Source organism: Rhinolophus ferrumequinum, chromosome 10 (assembly GCF_004115265.2).
Source record: "Rhinolophus ferrumequinum isolate MPI-CBG mRhiFer1 chromosome 10, mRhiFer1_v1.p, whole genome shotgun sequence".
Taxonomy (NCBI): Eukaryota; Metazoa; Chordata; class Mammalia; order Chiroptera; family Rhinolophidae; genus Rhinolophus; species Rhinolophus ferrumequinum.
The window spans coordinates 40642805-40667095 of record NC_046293.1 but is presented as its reverse complement, the minus strand read 5'-3'; the positions used below and the strand labels follow the sequence as shown (position 1 = coordinate 40667095).

General features: G+C 38.4%; 1 protein-coding gene across 2 annotated transcripts in view; it reads left to right on the top strand.

The window, feature by feature from the left end:
• The window catches only part of DENND5B (DENN domain containing 5B), a 149265-nt gene that overhangs the window by 112700 nt on the left and 12274 nt on the right, over positions 1 to 24291 (top strand). For both annotated transcript variants that reach the window (XM_033116984.1, XM_033116985.1), the window contains 7 exons: positions 1612 to 1743; positions 2979 to 3131; positions 4004 to 4082; positions 12149 to 12230; positions 18952 to 19080; positions 19663 to 19784; positions 22691 to 22836. In XM_033116984.1, coding sequence (XP_032972875.1) covers positions 1612 to 1743; positions 2979 to 3131; positions 4004 to 4082; positions 12149 to 12230; positions 18952 to 19080; positions 19663 to 19784; positions 22691 to 22836 — 843 coding nt within the window. The remainder of the gene's footprint in view (positions 1 to 1611; positions 1744 to 2978; positions 3132 to 4003; positions 4083 to 12148; positions 12231 to 18951; positions 19081 to 19662; positions 19785 to 22690; positions 22837 to 24291) is intronic.

Below are 24291 nucleotides of genomic sequence, written 5' to 3'. Positions count from 1 at the left end.
TCTGATTTGTAATGTTCCAAATAACTAGTACAACCTGAAATAATAGGAAATGCAGTTATTATAATTCTCATCTAGGATCCCTGCCTTATACCTCAGGTTTGTTTTTCTGAAGCTTTTCATTTCCTGCTTTTATTTGAAAACTAACCTTCAGGATGTATTGTTACACTTAATTTCCCTAGTGGTAATAGTTGTCTCTTATTCTCAATTTTCCCTGTTTCTTTGACCCTCTAAAAAAGATTTAAAGCAGAAGGAAGTATACGCAAGTGTTAAGGGGACTAAATGCTTGTAGAGTTCATTTGATTTTTAAATTTGTCCTTAAAATGATAGCACTGAAAAGGAAACAGATTATTTTATTAATGCAGCCTTTTGTCAGGAAGCTTGGAAAGTAGCAGCTAAAATAACATGCTGCATCCCTAATCAATGGGGTTTTTAAACAATTTGTACCAGATTTAGTGGATTCTTTTTCTTTCAAAGGGAAATAAATATACAAACTCCCTTATATTTAAAGAATGCAAAGGATTTTGCACATCTTCACTTACAATTTCAAATTTCCCCTTAAGATAGTGAGATGGATTTCACATATGTGTCTGTGGGAGGATGCATTGGCTTGCAATCTCTCTCTCTCCCCCCAACAAACTGCTAGTTTTACTATATAATTTAGAGTAGTTATTCTCTAAATACGGTCCTAAGATACTTGGACTTTTTGGGAATTCTGCCCTAGGGTCCTGATATAAACATAAGGTATTTGGATGAGGTTTTGCAGATGGCATAGAAAGAGATAGCAGGTGTCCTGTGCTAATCACATGTAGAGATTTTTTATTTTTTCCCTAGAAATTCACTAACCAAAGCTCAAGGGCAGTGGACTGGATTTCTGTGGTACTGTCTGAGCCATCACTGTCTCTGAAAGTGATACGATGTTTCCACTTTCTCTTGATTGTGGAAGAAAAGGGAGGGATATAGGAAACATGTCACAGAAAAAAAGAGACCTCCTGCATTTGGAGCACATGATGCTTTTTCAGAGGGATCTCATAGCCTTTCTCATGAGGGAGGCGGGTGCATTTTATGCCCATTTCACGAATAAGCAACTATGCCTGAGGTCATAAAATTAGTTGCACCTGGATTCTAGAGCTCCTCATTGTACTCTTTTGACTTGATTAGAACAAAGGGCTGATTTAGAGAGCTAGAAGTATGATAAGTCTCTTAATCTGTGGGGAGAGGGAGGAGTGATGGAAACCAGTGTCTGAGGATCACTGGGTTCCTACACAACCTTGGATTTGTAATCCAGACACTCAGATTTTTTCACCCAACCATGAACCTGACTAATCACAACGTTGGGTATTCCCAGTAAAAAGACTAGATGAACTTCCATCTCATTCTGAATGAGTTTTAACCTGATGGGATTTCTGTCGCTGTTGTTTTCACAGGGGTTAACAGTTGGCAAAGGGGGATACGAATGTCTTCTGCCTTTTGGCACTAAAATTTGAGTTGCTGTTGCACTTATACACTTACAGCCTTTTTGCATCTTGTTGTTCCTGCACTTGTTTGTCTAAGGTTAACTAGGTCAGAAGAATATCTGATGTTTATGCATTAAAAATACTCTTTAATTTTTAGAAATATATGCAAGAGGCACGAAGTTTAGGAAAAAACCTGAGGCAACCCAAATTGTCAGACCTCTCTCCTGCTGTGATTGCACAAACCAACTGGAAATTTGTAGAAGGCTTATTAAAAGAATGTAGAATGAAGGTACGTATTACTCACTGCTGCGAGGAGGCAGTGTGCATTCATGTGTGAGGCTAAGATGAGCAGTCAACTCCTGTTTGAGCCTGTAGCTTCCCTAAGAAAAATCTTATACTGGGACCTCAACCTCCTGTGCTTTCTACTGAGGTCATGAACCTCCATGAGTTCTCCATTGATCACAGAATCAGTGACAGGGAGACCTGCACAGTTTTTCTCACCTTTTCAGCCATTGCTGTTTTGCTCTCCAACATGAATGGATATTAAGCTCGTCAGAGGTTGTGTTGGAGATGTTGTCATCTTATGCGAAAGGCAACACATTTTTTCTGTGTGTATGTGCCCCTGTGTAGAACCTTATCCATGCCTATACTTGTGTGTATATACACCCATAAGGAAGAAAACCTTAGCTGTGTTGTAAGTTTCTGTATATTACACACTAGTCGCCTCTGTGATATCTGTGTTTATTAGAGGTAGCAATACAAGTTGACAAAACTCAGAACATCATGTTAGGCAATAATTTCATTCATTTATTTGACAGTCATTCCTTCAGGACCTTCTCTGTGTATTCAATGAAGGCACTATTTTCAAAGCGTCAGCAGGTAGTGCTGAATCAGCCAGACAAGGTCCCTGCCTAAAAGAACTAGATTGTCTCTCTTTACATTTTATAAGAGCAGCTAAGACAGCTGTAGATTAACTCACTTGAAACTGATTTCGATTTCCTCTCCATTTTCTGGTGCGTACTCATGAGCAGAGAAGAGATAAAAGAGGAAAAGCGGAAGGAAAAAAAAGAGGCCTGGTTTACTCGCAAATTAGAGTTCTGAAAAAAATTTAGAGCTGCTCCTTTGTATTGTGCAGTCAGAACTAAGTGCAGGAATCTTTACTATGCTAAGATGTGAGGCAGTAGGTTGCTAGCTGGGGCAGGATGGTGTTTCAGGTTCTGACAGTACATTTCTAGGTCTGATGTAATTCCTCAATGTTACTGAAGTTAGTAATCTGAAAATTGTCGTACATAAACACCTACATGGGGATACTTTAAAATAGTATCGTAATCTCTCTTTAGTGACCCTCTGTATACATAATATTACTCCAGTTAGTTAACCACAGAGATTAAGAAGCTTTTCCCAAGGTGAATAAAACTCTGCAGTTAGAAAAATGAAGGGAAGCCAGGTCTCCTGATCCCGTAAAGGCTTGTTGGGTTTTGGCCTCACTGCTGAGACACTTGTGACCACACATGATGTTTGCAGACAAAACGCATGTTGGTGGAGAAGATGGGCCACGAAGCCGTGGAACTGGGCCATGGAGAAGCAAACATAACTGGCTTGGAGGAGAACACCTTGATCGCCAGCCTCTGTGACCTGCTGGAAAGGATATGGAGCCACGGCTTGCAAGTCAAGCAGGTAACGGTCTCTGGAGGCCCTGGTGACATGGCCGCTTAGGAGCCCTGTTAGGAAATGTAACAAGGAGAAAAGGGTATCATAAAAATTAAAGGATTTGTTCCTTTGTCACAGGATGACTAGAAATGTGCCACAGGCGTTTTAATTCCAGAAAAAGAAAATATAACCCATGATTAGGAGGCGGTTGGGGCTCTTCCCTGGTAAACCGGACAGGACGAAACAGCACATTCGCTGCAGAGGCATATTCCCTGTAAATTCCATTAAGGATCGGCTTTCGTCAGTGTCCAGGACAAAAATCTCAGAATATAGAGTTCTTTACCATTTTATCTAGTTATTCAGGGTGGAAAACTTCAAATGGTTTCTTTGCTTTTGTCCCTGTAGTCTCCCTTTCTGTTTTTTGTTTTGTTTTGTTTTTCTGTTGTGTGAATGTTTCTTCTTCCCCTTTTCTCTTTCTCCTCTTGCCCCAGTTTTCTTCCCTCATTGCCATTCCATATATTCAAATATATTTTGTATATGGATGTATACACATACACGTGTATACATGTGCTGCTAGAGCCTTTTAATTCCGTGGTTACTAGTGTGGCTAATATAGGCAGCCCTAATTACCTACAGCTAGGTAACCAAGCTGAAATCAGAAATCTCTGTGCCTGCACTTGTGGCCTCATGCTTAGTGGCTGCCCTTCCCCAGGCTCTGTCGCTAGTCTTCTCAGGGAGGCAAAGGGTGATGCCCAGAATGTCACACAGCTAGGAATGGAGGAGCTTGAGTCTCCAAACTTCCAAATGGCCATTTCAGTGGGAATGGTTTTGATGAGAAATTAGTTTTGGATGAATTATTTCTTATAAAAGGAAAATTTTTATGTATCTTCTACTTTCAGGGGAAGTCTGCTTTGTGGTCACATTTAATTCAGTTTCAGGACAGAGAAGAGAAACAAGAGCACCTTGCAGAATCGCCAGGTGAGAGTTCATTGATTCCACTGTTTCTACAGAAGTGGCAGCATTGGACCATGTGAAGAATCAGTACTATATGGCTTTGTCTCTACCTCTCTCTCTCTCAAGCTGGAACTTACCCCCCACCTTGTCAGTAGAGAGATAAAGTAAAAGGAGCAATATTGTTTACTAGCTGTGAGATCTGGGAAGACTCACTTGACCTTTCTGATCTTCAGCTTCCACATCCACAAGATAGGAAAAACAATATTAGCTAGGCCAAGACTGTAATGTTGATCAAATAAGATAACGTGAATTATAAACGATCATACAAGCACAGCAGGTCTTTGAATAACGTCGTTTCGTTCAGTGTTGCTTTGTTATAACGTTGATGAGAAGAAAAATCGATTTCCGACCGGGGCCACTGTCTGTGTGGAGTATTCTCTGGGGACTCTGATTTCTTCCCACATCCCAGAGATGTGCACGTGAGGTGAATTGGCGTGTCTCCACTGTCCCCACCTGAGTGAGTGTGGGTGTGGGTGTGAGTACACGTGTGATGGAAGGGTGGTCCTGTCCAGGGTTGATTCCTGCCTGGTTCCCTGAGCAGCTGGGATAGACTCCAGCCACCTGGACCCTGAACTGGAATAAGCGGGTTGGAAAGACATCATCTTACTTGTTTTTATTCGTCTTTCTTAAATGTATGTATAGCTCACATTTATTTCAGTGTTTAATATTAGAAGTATTTGGGGTCTTTATTTAGAAGTTTGATGATGTTTTTGTGAAATACGTGCGGTAGAAATAGCTATAAGTACTTAATTATTGTTTATAGGCTATGGTAAAATTGCTTCATCATACACCGTTTAACTTAAAGTTGCAGTTTCTAAGAATTTAACCAATATTAAGTGAGGACTTAGTGTATACCTTACTCTCACCAGTATTTGGGTGAAGTGTATAATGATTTTTTTCTTAAAGAAAAGTTTTATGACCATCGTTAATCTTTCAGGGAAAATAATATGTGTATGTCTCTAAAATCTTCAGGGGTACGATTTTTTCTTCAATTTATAATAGTATATCCCATGTTCGAAGTGTCATACTTCTTTAGCTAATTAGAGTTATATAGGGTTTGTAGATGTTCTATCTGCTGTGTATTTTTTCACAAGGAGCTTGTTTTTCTTTATGTAAAATATCCATCTGTTTCACAAAAAGTAGAAGTAAAAGTGGAAAGCCTAGTAGAGATAAAATGCTTTATATTGAATCAGCTACTTGGGAAACTTTTCTAAAATTATGGGGTTTTTTTGTAGACATTCAGAAATGTAAAAAAAATATATTTTTACAAACTCATAAGCCAACCACCAGCTTAGGAAATAAAGCATTGCAAATATGATTGAAGCACCCCGTTTCCATTCCCCTCACTACCCGTAGAGCATAGTACTACCCTAAATGTGGTGTTTATTGTTGGAAACCTAATTTTTACATGAATCCAATGAAACAGCTAGGAATATGAATTGGTACTTCATTGCCTTGGAGTCCCTCTCAACAGGATGTTAAGGTTTTAATGCCCTAGAATGTAACTATATTTATAAAAATGGAAATCAAGTTAAAAAGCATTGTCTTATGTCCATCTCCTTTGCCCTTTTCTCTAGTGAAAAAGTAAAAATGCATTGGCATGTGTTCTGAAACTGTCTGTAACACTTACCTATGTTCATAGAAAATGTAGCTTTTCAGCCCATAAGACCGTAACCAAAGTAGCTTACACTAATTAGAAAAAATAAATTCCTACGAAGAAACAGCCATTCGTAGAATGAAATGTTGGAAAGCCAAGCTTGGTTAAGACAGGGAGGAAGAAGCATTTGGCTCTTGTGCCAAGTGAGGCATGTGAGAATGGCCAGCTGTTAGAGTAAGCAGCTGCAGGCTCCAGCAGCAGCTTCGTGGCTTTGGCTGCTGGAGACCAGAGACCCAGCTGTTGGCAGTGGCCTTAAGTAGCTTGGTTAGTAGTGGGACCAGCAAAACTCTGAAGTCAAGGCTAAGAAACGCCAGATGTGTGAAAGCCTCATGCAGTTGCTGTGCTACACTGTCAAGTGTTGGTGAAGGGCTAATGAAATAAGAATGAACACAAGCTAAGTATTTTACTGATCCTAAATAGGATTAATATAAGCCATGTAACTTTTGAAATCAATTTATTGTCTATTTGGAGGAATGGATTTTATAAATATTGCTCTTAACACTTTTGATGACTCAGCCCATGAAGTTTAGGATTTAAAACTATGACAGTGTGAAATATATATAAAAACATCAGTTTAAAAATAAAATATTTCATTACTGAGAAACAGTGTGTTCTAATTATACAGAAATTAGCAGTTTGTTGACTTTTCTGCTTTTAAATCTGGGTGGTTTGTTTGGTTTGGTTTGGCTTTTCAAAAAATACTTTTTGTTTGCCAACTGTTAATGACAATAAACAGACTGCATTTTCATATTAAGGAAACTTCCTCCAAGTCCTTAGAGAGGAACGGTGGGTTTGAACACTGCTCTTATTAGCATTGAGCCAGGATGAGACTAGATGACCGGTCATTGCTGTTCCTTCAGAAACAGCACTAAACAGAAGTCAGAGACATTGTAAGGGCTGCAGAAGAATGCGAAAGGTCTGTCTTAGCAAGAGGACCATAGCAGGGTAGACTATCTTAATGTTTTTAATAGACTTTATATTTTGGAGCAGTTTTCGGTTCATGGAAATATTGAGCAGATGACACAGATTTCCCATATGCCCTCTGCCCGCCGCGTGAATAGCCTCCCCCATTGGCAGCATCCCCCATCAGAGTGGTACATTTCTTACAACTGATGAACCTACATTGATACATCATCACCCAAAGTCCATAGTTTACATTAGGGTTGTTCACTCTTGGTGTTGAACTGTGGGTTTAGACAAATATGTAATGACACGTAGCCCCCGTTATAGTATCATTCAGAGTACTTTCGCTGCCCTAAAATCCTCGGTACTCAGTCTGTTCTTCCCTCTCCCCTCCAGCCTGTGACAACCATTGATCTTTTTACTGTCTCCATACTTTTGCCTTTTCCAAAATGTCATATAGTTGAAATTATAAAGTATGTAGCCTTTTCAGATTGGCTTCGCGCACTAAGTAATAGGCGTTTAAGTTTCCTCCATGTCTTTCAGACAATCTTCATTTTAACCTAGTCAAATTTTGACCAAGTCATTGCACCTAGTACTTTGAAGTCCTGCTTCAGAGACAGGATCTCAATGCAGTTAATCCTAAAAAGAGGACTGTTCTTGACATATCATCTACAAGTTTCTACATTTAAAAATGTTGGCCAGCTTAGACTTAGGTGTTCTTCTTAAACCTTCCATCCTCAGACAAGGTTCCACTAAACTTTAAATGGATTTTTAAATTGATTGGCAAGGGGTAGTGGAGTAGGATGCAGAAAAGGGTGGAAATACTGCTTGTAAGTGGATATTCTGGATCTAGCCCAAGAATTTTGAGTCACTCTTCAGTCATCCTCATCAAAAAGTTTTCTATTAATTAACTTACTACCTAGAGACTACATGATGGTTCTATAAAAATGATTCACACAGGCTTCACCCTTTGCAAACTTACTGCCTGTGCAGTAGTAATGATTCAGGCAGATATATAAAGGGAATGCCTACAGCTAAATATCAGGTTGGTACAAAAGTAATTGTGGTTTTTGCAATTTTTAACCTTTTAAACTGCAATTACTTTTGCGCCAACCTAATATTAATCCACAAGTGTTTTATTGAAGGAGAAAGTGGCCTATTGCACTGAAGTATATTGAATTAAGAAATAATAATAGAAGTATACATTTAAATAGTCTGTCAATTTCTCTTCTGGAGTAGACTTTGTAGAATCCTTAGATTTTTAGATCTCTAAAAGTATGGATTCAGTCCCTGCCTCCTCTCTGCCTTCTGCTCACAGGCTTCTAAACTGTTCCCTCCAAAATCACTAATAAATTACTGTATTAGTTTCCTGGGGCTGCTGTAATAAAGTACCACAAACTGTGGCTCAAACAACAGAAATTGATTGTCTCACAGTTCTGGAGGCTGGAAGTCCAAAATCAGAGTGTCCTCAGGGGTGGTTCCTTCTGAGTGTTATGAAGGAGAATCTGTCCCCTGCCCCTCTCCTAGCTCCTAATAGTCTCTAGAATAGCTTGGCCTGTAGATGCCGTTCTCCCTGTATTTTCACATCTCCTTTCCTCCACACATCTGTCTCTATGTCCAAATTTTCTCTTTGTAAAGACCTGAGTCACATTGGATAGGGCTTCTTGGGGGACATAATTAAAACCATAATGAGTATTATTCACTGTGATGTCACCATGCAGCTATCCCATTAGCAGATTTTCACAAATCTCTGTCTCCAGCCCTAGTTCCTAGACATCCATCTTTGATGGTACGTTGGGACTTCAGACTCAACGTATCATAAAACCAACTCATTATCTCAGCACATCTCCCTCCTGTCCTTATCAAGCTTTCTCTCTCCATCTTGTTTAATGGCATCAGCACCCTTCTCGCAGTCAAGCTTAGAAGCTAGAAAGTCATCCGTAATGTGACAGAAAACCCATTGGACATAACATCAAAACACTCGGCCCCTTTTAATGAATGTATGCAGTTGGGCTGGTTTCTTAACCTCTTTGAATCTCAGTTTCTTCATCTGCAAAATTAAGATTTAAAAAAAGTCAAAGGAAAGTTATTACATAAGTTAATATGTATTACAACATTTTATATCCATACTTAATAATTGTTTTTGACGCGAATCTTGCTTACCCTTTACATCCACTCATTAAGTCCTGTATTTTCTCCTCTTTGTTCTCACTGGTCGCCACTGTCTTAGTTCATCCACACACTAGCCTTTGGAATAACTTCCAGCTCATCTCCCTTATTTCTCTTACACCATTACATTATCACTCTAGTTAACTAAAAAGTATTCAGAAGCATATCATTTCTTTGCAAAATTCTGACCCCCTCCCTAGGATTTCTGTAAATGTCTGACTTATCTTTAAAGGTTCTGCCATCTGGCCCTAAATAGTCTCATCTTCTTCGTTGAGTATTTGTTGAGCGTGTACGTTGTATGGGGCGTGTGCTAGGCCCTCTGGGTATTCTAAGAATAGGATATGACCGGGCCTCAAGAGGCATGTAGTTTCATAGGAGTAACAGAAATGTTAAATTGTGGTAATAAGCTCATGATGTTCAGTTTTACAGGTCCTGTTAGAGAGAGAGAGGGAGTAACATCAAATAATAGTGTTCCGAGGGCAGAGAATATTCAGGGAAGGTTTTGCACAGAGACAAAATTAAAGCTAAATTTTATTTTATTTTATTTACTGAGAACTTACTTTGTGCCAGGAGCTATTCTAAGTGCTTTACATCTATTTGAATAAGGTAGGTACTGTTACTGTACGCAATTTGCAGATGAGGAAACAGACTATAGATAGACAGGTTAAGTCACTCACCCAAAGTCAGTGAGCTGTTAAGTTCTCTATAGGGTTTGAGAAAGCCATGTTCTTAGCTATTAAGCTATACTGCTCTCAATCTAAAGTGATAAATGGGCTATAAATAAGAAAGATACAGAAGTGTTAAAGGATAAGCTAAAGACTTTAATGAATTGCACGGAGATATGAAAAAGTACATCACATGTTTAAGCAACATTGATCAGAGAAAGCTGGTTAGAATATAGGGTCCCAAAATAGGATTCCCAGAACATGCTTAGGCCTGTGAATGCGCTTATTGTGGATGCTTTTGTAAATGTCAGATTCTTTTGTTATGTTTCCTACCTGTTCTCTGCTCCCAGAGGCACAATTCCTTCTTGTCATGTCTCCCTCTAGCCAAGTTGCTGATGCCAGTTTCAGTTCCTTTCTCCTGCCTCATAATCTTTTCTTTTTTCTTTTCTCAACCTATCTCTCATCACTCATGTGGCCCTCTGTCCTGCTATCTAATCATCTGGAGTGTAGAGGCATTCTCTGAGGTATTTCACTTTCCAAAAAGAGAGATGCACCTTCATTAATAACCTACTTATGTGGTGATAGTCTCAGACAGGAAGACTAAACACAGCACATTACCTGCAAGTCTCTGGAACAATTTCCTAGTGTTTTTTTACCTTCTGGGTATCAAGATGAACCAGTGATTTCAGTGACCCATTGAAAACTCCCTCCCAAAACTGCTGTGACAAATGGCCTATTTATCACCCACCTGGTATGAAAGGCCCTCAAAAGAACTTCCTGTAGGTTAGCCTGGCCACATTTTCTTTGTCCTGGCAGCCCCATCAGTACACATTTATACCTGCCAAGTATTAGCCCACCTTCTTTCATCAAGTGCCAAAACGTAGATCCTAATACACCAAAATTTTCCCTATCTTCCTTCAGTCCCAGCTTCAACTACATGTATGTATTCCGGTATTGTATCCTAGCCCTCCAAAGTAGAATGGGTCTGAAAACTGAGAAAATACAGACTTAATATACAACAAAACCCACATCCTAAATTCTAATGGCACCGATGTACAATTTGTCCCTTGAATAACTCAGGGGATGGGGCACCAACCCCTTCCACGCAGTCAAAAATCCATGTGTAATTTTTGACTCCCCAAAAACTTAACTACTGAATAGCCTGCTGTTGATGGGGAGGGATGCCTTACCAATAACAAAAGCAGCTGATTAACATGTATTTTCTATGTTATATGTATTATATACCATATTCTTAAAGTAAGCTAGAGAAAAGAAAATGTTAAGAAAATCATAAGGAAGAGAAAGTACATTTACAGTACTGTGTTGTATTTATTGATGCCTTAAATTTCTATTGTCTGTTTACAAGATGAATCATCTGTCAGTACCCATATCAATGTTGTCTTATATGATACAAAACACTGTAAATGTTTCACGTATTACTAACACTAGACATCAAAAATGAAAAGATAAGGTGAAAAAGAAATTCATACTTACGTATTTACAGGTTTGATGATTCATGCACTGATAACAAAGAAGCAATAATATGATTGCTTTCTGGCAGCCTAATGACATCAATACAATTGCTTCCCAGTAGGAAGGAACTCTCCAAAAAATGCTCCAATATATGTATTGAAAAAAATCCACGTGTAAGTGCATCTGCACAGTTCAAACCCATGTTGTTCAGGGATCAACTCTATTTGCTAAGTGTGATGATGCAATTTAGTTTTCATTTGCAGATGGAAAAATAGAAATAAAGAAAGAGCACAAAACTCCACAGCATCTCACTTAAAGTGCGATTGAGCACTCCAACTACAGTGTATCAGCCAATAATTGATTGTTTACCCATTGCTGTGTAAGAATAATCTTTCCTTCTTTTATAAATGTAATTATTCAGGCTTCATAAGAGACTCGTGGACATTATACTTTGATATGTCTGTTCAGATTCCTCACTTTGCATGATATATGTACTGTAGTTTGGATTCTGAACTTTGAAGTAGAAACTTAACCAGACTAAAAAGCTCAAACTCAGATTTTATCCGTTTTAAACACTCTTTCAGAGTAGAGAAAGTCCTGCTTAACATCCTTAATAGGTTGTGCGACTTGAAGAGAACTGACATATAATGAAACCAGTTTTACCATAGGCTCATTGATATAAACAAGAGTTAGGTTCCTATGCCATCTCATCAACGTTAAAACAATGTTATTCAAAGACCTGCTGTGTAGGGAAATTGTGTGATTGCAATTCATGAGCCCAGAACTGGTTCACATATTTAGTAGCTAAATTTATAGACATTGCTTTCATGTAATTATCCAGTGCAATTAGAGTGAATAACTGTAGAAAATGACTGGCCTTTATGGCCAGAATTTGTACACATTGCATTATTTGCTAAGAGGGCTTTAATGATTCATTTTAAATTTACAAACACAGCCCCAGATTAACTAGAAAGAAAATAGCTGTTTTACTGTATTAATAAAGTAGCAACATTCGGGAAAAAGAATTGGAGCTGTTCTATTGTCTTCAAAATGTGTTCTTATCAAAGTAATTAAAAAGTAGTTATTTGTAGAATGTGACTCATATAGATGTTTTTGTCCTTACTGTTGTTTTTCTAACACTGTGCTGGTATTTTTCTACATAGTTGCCCTGGGACCAGAAAGAAGAAAATCTGACTCGGGAGTTATGTTGCCAACACTCAGGGTCTCCCTTATCCAAGACATGAGGTATTTGTTATGTGTGCTAGCATATCGTGATAACTTTGAGATGTTTATGCTGTCACGTAAATTGCTCAAATGATTCTGGTTTTGTGTATTTTTTTGCTTATATATTCTCAAGAAAACATTTTTATAATCTTGTTTATTTTACTTTTGTACAATTATATTTTTCCTGACATTAAATCCAAAGGCAAAATGCAGCTGAGAAGAGTTTTAAAGAATCCCTAAATTATTTTACAACTTCTTTAGTTCAGTGTGTTAAAATCTCCTTAAATACCTGCTGCCCATAGCTACAGACCAAAAAAGTCTGCAAATAATGATAGGTTACTTGGCAGAAAAACTGCTGTCAGGTAGATTTAATTTGAAGCAAACGCAAATCTGAGAATTATCACTTGGAATTACTGGTCTTAGAAATCATTAGAAGGTATCAGGATCTCTAAAAAGGTGTACTGAATGAGGAAGGCAGAGGCTTTTTTCTTTTAAGTATTTTAGGTTTAATACTTAGTCAGTTCTTAAAAATATGTGGGTTTAAAATGAATGTTATAACATTTATAACAGTTGTAACTTCTTTTGTGGTTTATTGCTTTATTATTAATTATTGATGTTTATTTGATTTGTCAGATACTTGCAACTGCAAAGAATAACTTTTATTCATGGCAGCATAGTGTTGTAGTAACACATACTGGCTTTACCACTTACCAGTGGTGTGACATTAGGCAATATTTGTAACTTCTCTGTGCCTCAATTTCTCATCTCTCAAGTAGAGATAAAAACAGTTATCTGTCTTAAAAGATTATTATGAAAATTAAATGCATCATTACTGTAAAAAGTTTCAAGAAGTACTTAGCTTATAGTAAGAGTTCAGTAAATGTTGGTTTTTATCTCAGTCAATTTAGATATTTATATCTTAAATGCAATTATTCCTTGGTAGGTGAAATGTAGTTGTCCTCATGTGGCTTATGATTCGTTTTGATGATCAGCTAAGAGGAATAGTTGTAACTATGAGGGAAAGATGATCTCCAGCTGTCTTAACGGAAACGTAAAAAACATAGTTTGGTTATGTAAGATGTTCACTTCAGGGTAAGCTCGGTGTACAACACTATGTACTACTTTTACAACATTTTTGTAAGTAAATTATTTCAAAATAAAATATACATATTTTTTAATCAGGCCTGGTACAAAGTAAATGTATAAGGGCTGTTATTACTATAGATATGCAGGGGTAGATTATCTAGGGGTTGATAAGTACAATTTTTGGTACAACTGCTGCTCGCCTATTCCATTGAATGTTAGATCAATGAGCTGTGTGACCTCTCTAGTCTAAACCCCTAAAATTTCTCACCTGGGTTATATCATGATCCCCATAGTTGACTATTCTAGGTACCTCATATAAGTGGAATCATGCGTTTTGCATCTTGTTTATTTCATTTAGCATAGTTATTGAGGTTTATGTATGTTATAGCATATATCAGAATTTCCTTCCTTTTTAGGGTTGAATAATATTCCATTGTACGTATACACCACATTTTGTTTATCCATTGTCCATCAGTGGACATTTGAGTTGTTTTCGCCTTTTGGCTGTTGTGAGTAATGCTGCTATGAGTGTGAGTGTACAAATTACTGGTTGAGTCCCTGCTTTCAGTTCTTTTGGTTATGTACCCAGAAATGGAATTGCTTGATCATACAGTAATTCTATGTTTAAGTTTTTGAGGAACCATCATTTTCCATAGTGGCCGTGCCATTTTACATTCCCACAAGCAATGCACAAATGCTCCAATTTCTCCACATCCTCACCAGCACTTGTTATTTTCTAGGTTTTGTTATTTTTGTTATTGTTTCTTTACAGTAGGCATCCTAATGAATATGACTTCCCAGTTTCTTACAGCATGCGTAGCCATAGCTCTTCATAGACCATGTGCTAGAGTCTTCAGCTTTGTAATCTCAGAAACAAAGTCATTAGTAAACCCAATGTAATCAGACTCTCTAAGATACTGACTCTTAATAACCAAGAGATTTACTTCAAATACCTAAAAGAGATGGAAAAATAATGGGCTGGGTTTGGATCAACTGTCCACTCTTGTCTAGTCATCTATGACCAGGTAAGGACAGGGTCGCAGGAAGCCAATGACACCAATTTATTACTTCCCTAACCAGATGACTTGATATTCTTTCAGTGATATGGGTAGGCTCTGCCTGAAAGCTAGGTTAGAATCAGAAGGCTTTTTGTCTTCAGAAGCAGATAAATGGAAGCCTGACCATCCAGCTCGTGGGACTAATGTCATCTCAGGAAAGCCCCACAGAAACACTGCCCATGGTTGGCTCTCTCTTTTCTCTGCTTCAATCTTCCTTTTGAAGATGACTTTTTATGTGTTGTTGTTCTTATTCATGGTATATTTAGAGTTTAACTGTTCAGTGGACAGACTTATTTCCATATTTCCAAATTCTTGACATGTTCTCCATTGTAGTCCCTAATTGCTGCCTAGATAGTTGATGTACGTGTATTTCCTTAAAGAAAATTCCCCAGTCATATTCTAAGTTGATTTCTTTTAATCTGGACAATTAAAGAAAAAAACGTACTTTCTGAAGATTAGGTGGGATATCCTTCTGCGTCCGTGCCCTCTGTTGATCACATGCCTGTATCAGCACCTCACATCTTCCCAAGTTTGTCTCTTGAGGCAAAGCCATTGGCAGTGTCTGGACTTTGAGTTCTCACAGCTGTCAAGAGTCTGGCACCAGAAGGCTCAGTGGCTGTAATGAGTCCAGGACACACACGCCTGAAGTCTGTCCACTTTGTCTTAGTGTCCCAGCGACTCCTGCGTCGCTGCGTCGTTGCCAGGTACCACCAAGCTGTCAGAGAATGATTTTTCTGTTCCAAAGAGAAAGCCTGGGCACAGTAAATGTATGTACAGGTCATCTGCATATCACAGAGGAGGATAATCACGGCGTTACCGTTATTACTAATTTCTTTCCAGAGTAGCTGTGCATGTATCATCTAGCAATTGAGACTTTTATTCTTAATGACAAAATGTAATTAATGATGAGGGACATAGCAGAACACTATATGATCCTAGGAGTTGTGAGTTCTATAATCCAAGTATAGATATAGTAAATCCTAGAAATACTCTATTTACATATAAACATGTAAATAAATTACTTGAAGGTAAATTGGCGAGTCACTTTGTCTTTTTCTAAATAATATGTACATATGTGCTTATGAGTTGCTGATTTTATTCTACTCTAAAATTAAGTGGTCATGATTTTGTTTCCCCTGGGAAGGAATACTGGAGGAATTTTTATGACTGTATAGGATATGAGCTTGTACTAAAATTGGCTAATTCTTTTATTTCTCTAATAAATATTATGGGGTTTCATTGGTAATACAATGAAATAAGCACCAGATTTGGACTCAGGAAATGTGGATTCAAATTTATTTAGGTGCTGCCACTGTGAGAAATCATTCAGTTTTAGGGAACAGAAGCCCATTCAAACTGGCCTTAGCGAAAAGGAGGATTTATCGGAGATACATAAAAGTTGTTTCCAGAATCCAAGAGTAAGAACTGTGGCTGGGTTGGAAACAGTCTTGTCAGATTCCTCTCTCTGTCTCATGAGAAGCAAATCGTCTCTACTTCCCCCTTCACATCTGCTGCTTCACCCTTCCCTTCCTTTTCTGCTTTATTATGCACATGCTTGCTCAAGCCCTGGCTTGAACATCCTTTCTTATTTTTAAGCGTTTAATAAAAACTACCTTGGTTTTCCAGTATACCAATTCCCAGTTTCAGAGAGAAAATCTGATTGGCTGAACTTAGATTGGCACATGCCTCTTACCTGATCAGGGATTTAAAACGTTTTTATGTGCTTTGTCTGAGGGATTCGGAGCATAGGACCGTAGGTCATGGTGTACCTGAAATTGTGTCTCCTGGGTCTGTGGAAGGGGAGCTTCTCCAAGAATGTGAGTGCCAGGAAGAAGTGACTGGTAGAAAGTGGGCAGCATCCCAAGAATAATACTTATCTCTGTGACCTTGGATGCATCACTTAATCTCAATGAGTCTCATTTTTTCATCTTTAAAGTGAAATAATGATGCTCTCCCTCTCACTAGGTATAGTTATGATCAAATAAGACAAAGCACATAAAAACGTTTTAAATTAGAAAGTTTCGTATCAGGGTTAAAAAATAAATCGAGTAAATAAGTTATTTAAACCACATCATGGATGCTTTTCTGTGAATTAACAGGATTTATTTTGGAAGTAATACTTGTATAATGTTATGCTGGATGCCATTATAATTACCTATGATAAATTATTCCAATTAAAAACAGATTCAAATGGTACAGCTACACAGAAAAAGTTTTAATAGATTTGGATTAAAGTTTAATAACACAATATGTATAAATTGTTTTAAAGCATAAAATTAGATATAGATATACAAAGCAGCAGGGTTTTTTAAACTTGTAACATGGGCTAATAAGCCTTATAGGATACAAAGAAGGATGTAAGACTAGTAAGAAGTATTGGGCTTCTGGTGCTCGGGGAGCTTTGGTCAAGCTGAGAAAAATGTATACCAGGAGAAAATGATGGAAGTAGTCGGCAGTGCATGATAAATGCAAATTAGACTGCCGAATTCCATAGATTGGAGAGTGCATTGAAGGCTGTCATGGTCAAGGAATGCTTTCCAGAAGAAGCTGGGATCGTAAAGATGAGTAGAATCAAATAGGGAAGCTAGAAGAGAGTAAGTACGTCAAGTAAGGGAATGCATAGTCTTAGAAGTCAACTGCCTGGAATGGAATTTTTTCAATAGCAAGAAATGTGGAGGCTGAGGGGTAGTGAGCAGTTCAGGCTATGTCCTGTGAGCTTTAGAAGGTTTTGGAACAAAAGAATAATGTTAAGGAGACGATATTTTAGGCAGAGTAATGTCCCCTGTGCCAGTGAACAAAGTGGCCTTGAGGAGAAGAACCTGGTGGCCTCAGCTCCCTTGCCCATCAAAAAAAACTAGCACAAATACTTTTATGATTTTCCACTAAATAAAACTGGTTTCATTTTATGTATTCCAATTCTTCCCATTTTCCTTAAACGTGGATTGCTTTTCAATTTATAATTATTTTCTGTCATTCTTCACCTACCATGTCTCCAGACACTTGTTTAAGGTCACCCTGTAACTTCAGTAGATTCTACTGTTTTAGAGTAGGAAGAATACTTAGGGAAAGATTATACAACGTAAGTGCTTCTCAACCCTCAGAGATTTATTTTCAGTGAATTCATTTTAGTATCCCTGGATGGTGTGAGCTCTGACCTGACATTGCGCTCATAAGGGTACCATGTAAATACTGTTGAAGTTTAAAAGGTAAATGCCTTAGCATTTCCCCCTTGTTACTTTTAGTCAGCGGTGTCATCATTTGGGAAATGTCAGTAAGGTTGAGGAACAGTCAGTGCTGTTTCATGGGCTCACACTTAGGTTGTCAAGTGCCCCACCACTGCCACTACCACCAGTAAGCACCAGGGTCTAAGGAGAGGGCTTGCTTGACATCAGCTTTCTCCACTCATGACCATGTGTAACAGTATGAGCACTTTAAAAATAAAATAAGTCTCATGATTTCTGGAAAAAATTCTTAGCAGTGAGATGAGGTTGGCTAAGCCCCACACAAATGACAACAGCGTTTTCTTTTATCTCCTCATTCTGACTTGTTCGTGTGCCCGCTCTTCAGTGTGTCTGTGTGATGTGATGTAATGCTTTACATCTTGTTTTGTATCAAGAGTGTTTGATCATAAATCAGCACTGAGGATTGAGGGCTTAAATTCTCAGATCCAGGGATTAAAAGAAAGGGAAGGAGGAAAGCAGAAATGAAGAGAAGAAGAATATGTGTGTGTGTTTCCGGGAGGCTGTTCCTTATTCTCAATGCTTAAATCACCAGAGAAAAGGGATCGTTGTAATATTTATTACAGCTAGGATGAGTCATTTTAGACTTAAAAAAATCAAAGGAAGGAATGGTGTGTCAGTCACAGAATTCAATGACTCACCGCAGTGCTTCTACGGTTACCCTTTCTTTAGGCTTGCCTGTCCTACCCAGTCCTTCTCCCCATTAGAAGACAGAATTGAAGAGGATAAAGTCAGTCCAGCTGGGCATAGCAGTGACTTCTACACAGAATACTGATTTACACATATGTGTAACATTCAGTTGGGGTTTGACCACGCAGGATGTTTGTTTGTTTGTAGCCACACAGTTTTCCAAGTCTTTCAAATTTTTAAGGATTTTGAATTTATCAATGCAGTATAGCTTATCATTTAATGCCATAGAAAGTAAGATTTCATATTTTTCATGTGTTGTCCAGGGCTACTTGAAAAAAATTCAGTGGATTAAAGTTGTGGCAGATATTTAGTTAAACAATAGAACAATTATTTTGAATAAAAACTTGAATATTTACCCTGTTTATTTTATTTTCCTGGGGGTCAGGAATAACCAAGTGACAGTTTATAGGTGTCTGTGAGGCTGGAACAAGAACATAATAAGACCTGAAAGAATAAATGAGTGTTAAATGCTTCGTCTTAGCGTGTTGCCTGTGTACTTGTAATGGTAATTCCGATGTGGGACTAAATTCATGATTCAGAATGAACCTTTGAAGGTTTAATCAACATAAATTGTGTGTTACCTGTTGCAAAGTGCTGTAACCCTTAGTTCTTTTCCAGTTCAAGGTTATTCTTAGGATTTACATCTTTGCTGTTGCTACTATTCTTTAGGCATATTCAAAACATGAGTGAGATCAAGACTGATGTTGGACGAGCTCGGGCGTGGATAAGATTGTCTCTAGAAAAGAAACTCTTGTCCCAGCATCTCAAGCAGTTGCTCTCTAACCAACCACTCACCAAGTAAGAGCTTGCCTCTTGAGGCACGTCTGTGTTTCTATGACCTGTGTACTTACAAAAGCAAATTGCATAAGCTCGCAGATGAGTTTTATTTTTCTTACATAACGAGAAGTCTCGAGGTAGGCTGTCCACAGTGCCATCATGGATGCGGGCTCTTTATCCCTCTCCTCGACAGTCCTGTGTGTGCTAATCACCTCATGATCACACGATGGCTATTCTTGTACAGATTACTGAGTATGGCTGGTTTAAAATAAGTATCACCAACAAATTGCTGTCCTGAAATTTTCATTCCCGCTATCTATCAGAATTGTTATTCAGTACCCCTCCCCCCTTGTCAGCAGTGGCCATCATTTTACAATCTTTATTAGTGTGATAGACAAAATGGATTCGTGGTTTTTTTTCCCCTTGATTTACTAACTCGGTTAAAAATATATTGTCAACTGTCTGTATGTTCATTTTTGTGAATTGTCTGTTCTTTTCAGATTAATGTTTCTACCCATAGTTTGTCTAAGTGGAGGTGTTTACTTTTAATGGAAGATGGAATATACTATACTAGTGATTTGTGCTTGTCTCACCCTTTCCTAGAAAGCTTTATAAGCGTTACGCTTTTCTACGTTGTGAAGAAGAAAGAGAACAGTTTCTTTACCACCTTCTTTCCCTCAATGCTGTGGACTATTTCTGCTTCACCAGTGTGTTCACCACTATCAGTAAGTCTGGAGAGTTGACTGCCAAGTGACTAATAGAACAAAAGTTCCCATTTTTAAAGCGAGACGTACCATAGTACAGTCAGGTAGCCACAGTGATACCCCTCCCCCATGGCCCTTCAGAAATGACGGTTATGCTCCAGCTGCTGCTGGAAGACCACCCTCAGCTCTCAGCCCTGTGGGGAGTGCCTCACCAAAGAAAACTACCTTACCCCAGGTGAGCCCTCCTTCCAGGGCCAGCCAGCCTCCTGTGACTGGTCCGAGGACTGTCCCAGAACTCACCATCCGATCAGCTGAGGACTCCATTGTGATTGTGTCACCGCTCAGTTTGTCCCTCAACCGACCTGCTTTCGTCCTCACATGTTGGTCCCAAAAGCAACATTCTGAATGCTAATTTCTGACTCAGAGTCTGCATCCCAGGAAACCCAATCTGCGACAGGAAATGGGATGGATGTGAAAAGGAATGTTTTATTAACCAAATATTCCTATATCTTATCCAACACATATAAATTCAAAGAATGAGTATATGATAATAAACTTCTATAAGGGAATATCACTAAACTTTGGTGATTCGGAAAGACTTGAGGATCTTGACGGACGTGGTAGCTCTGCAGAGGAAGAAAATACTGATTAGAGATGTGTTTTGGATAAGCTCAATTACAGCATTTATTCTATTCGCCATTACTAATTTTTATTTGCAATGGGTCCCCTTCCCTACTTTAGAGAATTTTCACTTGTGTCAGTTTGGAGTTGTATTCAGCCGCAAGTGCCAGAAACTTAAAAAACAGTGGTTTAAACAAATTGGTGATTTTATTTTTGTTACATAACGAGAAGTCTCGAGGTAGGCAGTCCCCAGTGCCATCATGGATGCAGGCTGTTTATCCCTCTCCTCCTAGACAATCCCCAGTATGTGCTAATGACCTCATGGTTACAAGATGGCTATTGTCAATCCATCTTCCAGCAGGAAGAGGGAAGAGGGGTCAGAATCTGCTAGAAAAACAGTTTTCTAAGAAATCACAATAACCATCACTAAAATTTCACTGGCCAGAATTGTGTTGCTTTTCAGTTTTTCTGTTCTCTGGTAGAGGCGAACAAGGTAAAATGGAGTTGGAATTGTAATTGGGCCAACCTGTAAAATCCGTCAGGCTACTGAAAATATCCGTTAGTCTACTGAAAGTATAAGAAGCTAAAATGTTATTTACAGCTTTGAAAGAGAAGAAATAGAACAGGGGTAGTTAGGACTCCTAAGATCCTCCTTATATCTGCAGATTTCTCTTCATCTGAGAAACTTTCAATATGAGGAATTGAGATTCTCATAAAAGAAATATTCTGAGTTTAAATAATATTATTCTTTTTATACTTTATTGAATAACTTCCATGCATCTGTGGGCCCTTTGCAGCCACAGAACTGCTGACCTTAATAGGCCTTTTTCAGCAGCTTTTCTAATCGTGTCAGTGAAAGATTCAAATGAGAGAAGCCTACGGCACCTAAAATAGTCTTGCACTAACCTCTTCTGCTTTCAGTTTCAAAAACGGTTTGATTCTGGTTACTAAACCATGAAACTAAGGCCTTTCCTCTGACATTTTCCTTTCCTTCAGCCAAAGTCAAAGGACAGAAAGGGAGGTTATCCATCCAACATAAAGAAAGCAGTCTACCCTGCACTTCTACATGAGATTCAGAGATATTAGTATGAACTCATGTTTATATATATGTAATATATATATATATTATATATGTATAATAAATGTAGTTAGATACAAAAATAAATATGGATACATAAAAAAAAAGAAAAAAAAAAGAAAGCAGTCTATGTAAAACCGAGGAAATAAATCATTTATCCCATTCATTTTCTTCATCTTAAGAACACATTGAACTATAAGCCCATATTGTAAGGCTGTATCTGGGAACCTTGTCTAGTTAACTGTTTTTCATCTTACATGTAGTTCTTTCAAGGAGGGCTTCTAATATGCCCTCTTGTGAATGAACAGAAATCCTAAGACTTAAAACAAAAAATATTAATTCTACCCTGCTTAAAAAACAAGAAAGATGTCTCTGAAGGATACAAATGTGCTAATGTGTTTGAGCCAACCCCATTTTTTAAAGGAAAATGATGGGAGTATTGTAATGTCTAACTTTATTGTTTCTGCATTTGAGCAGAAGACAGTGGTGGGACAGTGACATCTAGTGGTGCCTTTTGAAGAGCTTGCAAAAAAGGTTTCACAGTTCTTTCCACATCTTGATTCTTTTCCTCCCGCCCCTCTTTGAGTCATCTTAATAGTTTTCCAAGTTGTGGGTTACAGACTTATGTTACGTCCAGAATGCAGGTGCCATTATTTAGTATTCTTGGCTGTGCACATTGAGCTGTAAAATTCGGATGGGAAAGTTCTGAGGGGCAGTGCGTTAAAGCAGAGCCCAAGAAAATCAGCAACAAGGGGATACTATCCAAGAAGTCATGTACCCACTTTTTCATATGAAACCATGCCAGGAACTATGTTCATTTGTACTCGATTTTGGAACAAAATTAATATAAACATTAAAGCAATGAAAATACTATATAGCACCAACAATGTTCATGTCATGTTCAATGTTAGTTCTGGTGCTGGTTCCTGAGATTGTTTCTAAACGTAGTGATGATTACTATCACCATGGTGATACGCACGCTGTGCCTGCATGGTGATGGATACACTGGGGAAACCAACACAAGTATTGGGACTTACGGCTTGTAAACTGGACCTCACCGTTCTTGTCAGGGAGAGGTTATAACTTCATCTTTTTGTTTAAGGACATCTTGATAGAGCATAAAAAGTGAACTATCTGTGAAAGCCAGCAGAGTTCTTAATACACATTTGTTTTGTTATCAAGAGAATTTTATTGTAATTTTTCATTCATTTCAGCCTTTTTTTTTCAGTGATTCCATATAGGTCAGTCATCATCCCCATCAAAAAGCTGAGCAATGCAATCATTACATCGAACCCCTGGATCTGTGTGTCCGGGGAGCTGGGAGACACGGGAGTGATGCCGATTCCCAAAAACCTCCTCGAAATGACTTTTGAGGTAGGTTCAGCTGATACCTGTCTTAACAGAAAGTGTCCTGTAGCTCTACACAGGATTCAGTTTCCACTTTTTCACTTTGCCTTGAGTCAGGTAATATAGGGAACACTCAGCGCATGCAGGGTCATTTTTGTGATCACATCTCTAAAGTTGTCTTAAACACTTAGGCTCATTTGTTTTGTATTTTTGTTGTTATTTTCATTGTTAAGCTCTATTTTCCTGCTTGTGATGATGCACTTTGGGGCTCTGCCAGGTCCTGTCCCATGATCCCCAGTGTCTTAGCACTGACTGCTCGCCCCACAGTGGTTCTTGTCCTTACTGTAAAATGCTCCCTGCCTGAACCTGGACAAAAGGACAGGAGAGATGACATCCTTGCTAATGGCTTTTAGACCACATGGTGACATTTGCAAAGTGATTTTGTAAAAACACCTTTCAATATTGTAGACAACGTTGAGGTCTCACCTGGGGAAGTATTCCCATATGTATGAGCCCACACGCAGGTTGATCCTGGCATGCAGGAAAAAGACAATACCTGCTCTTGTTTCAGGAGGGAAGTGGTACTAACTGAACATCCTGTTCTCATGTTCCTTGCAGTCTAAGAATAGCACTTTCCATTCAAAGTTTTAACAACCCCCAAGAGCCCATTTTGGCCCTATCTATCCAGTGGATTTGCAGCCATCTGTATATAAAAGATTAAAACCCTTGGCTTTTCTTGACTACCAAGTATGGGATATAAACTGCATTTTAAGTCCCATCATTGCTGTTTCCTAACTCTCAGTCTACCCACTTCTTCCTATCTCTGCAGCCACAACTAATTTAAGAGGCCATCCTCCATTCCCTGGATGCTTTCTCACTGCCGTACAGAGAAGTCAAGGGCTTTAAGAACACATAGCTCTGATGTCCCCAACCTTACACAGCCAGTTGGGGTCTGGGATCTTATATCAAAATTTAAAAGTCAGAATTTAATTAACATATATTTTTACTATTCCTGTTATCATCGCTTCCTTTTGTACTTGTTCTCAAAGGACGAGGAAGGATGTCAATTAACTATGCTTTTGTTTTATGGTAGCTTCAAAGACTTCTAATGGATGAGGTTTGAGGTCACTCCTGCCTTAGTGTTTTATTAGAAACTTAGTATTTTATTAGAAAAATAACCATGTCACTGATTTTTTTTTTATATCAATAGTTGTTTTTCTGATCTCTTTAAACCCAGATAGCATCCTTTTCCCACTTCTTGAAATTCTTCTCATCCTTTAAAGCACAGATCATTATCTGTGTGATGTTTCTGGGTTCCCCAGTTAGAAATAATCGTTCCTTCCCCAGTGTTCTTCTAGCAGTTGTTTACATCTCTAGTCTAGCACTTTGTGCATCCTCCTCATTAGATGGTTGATGTCCATTTGTGTCCTGTCTCATTAGATGTGAATATATTTCTGTAGTGCATTAGCCAAGCACATTATG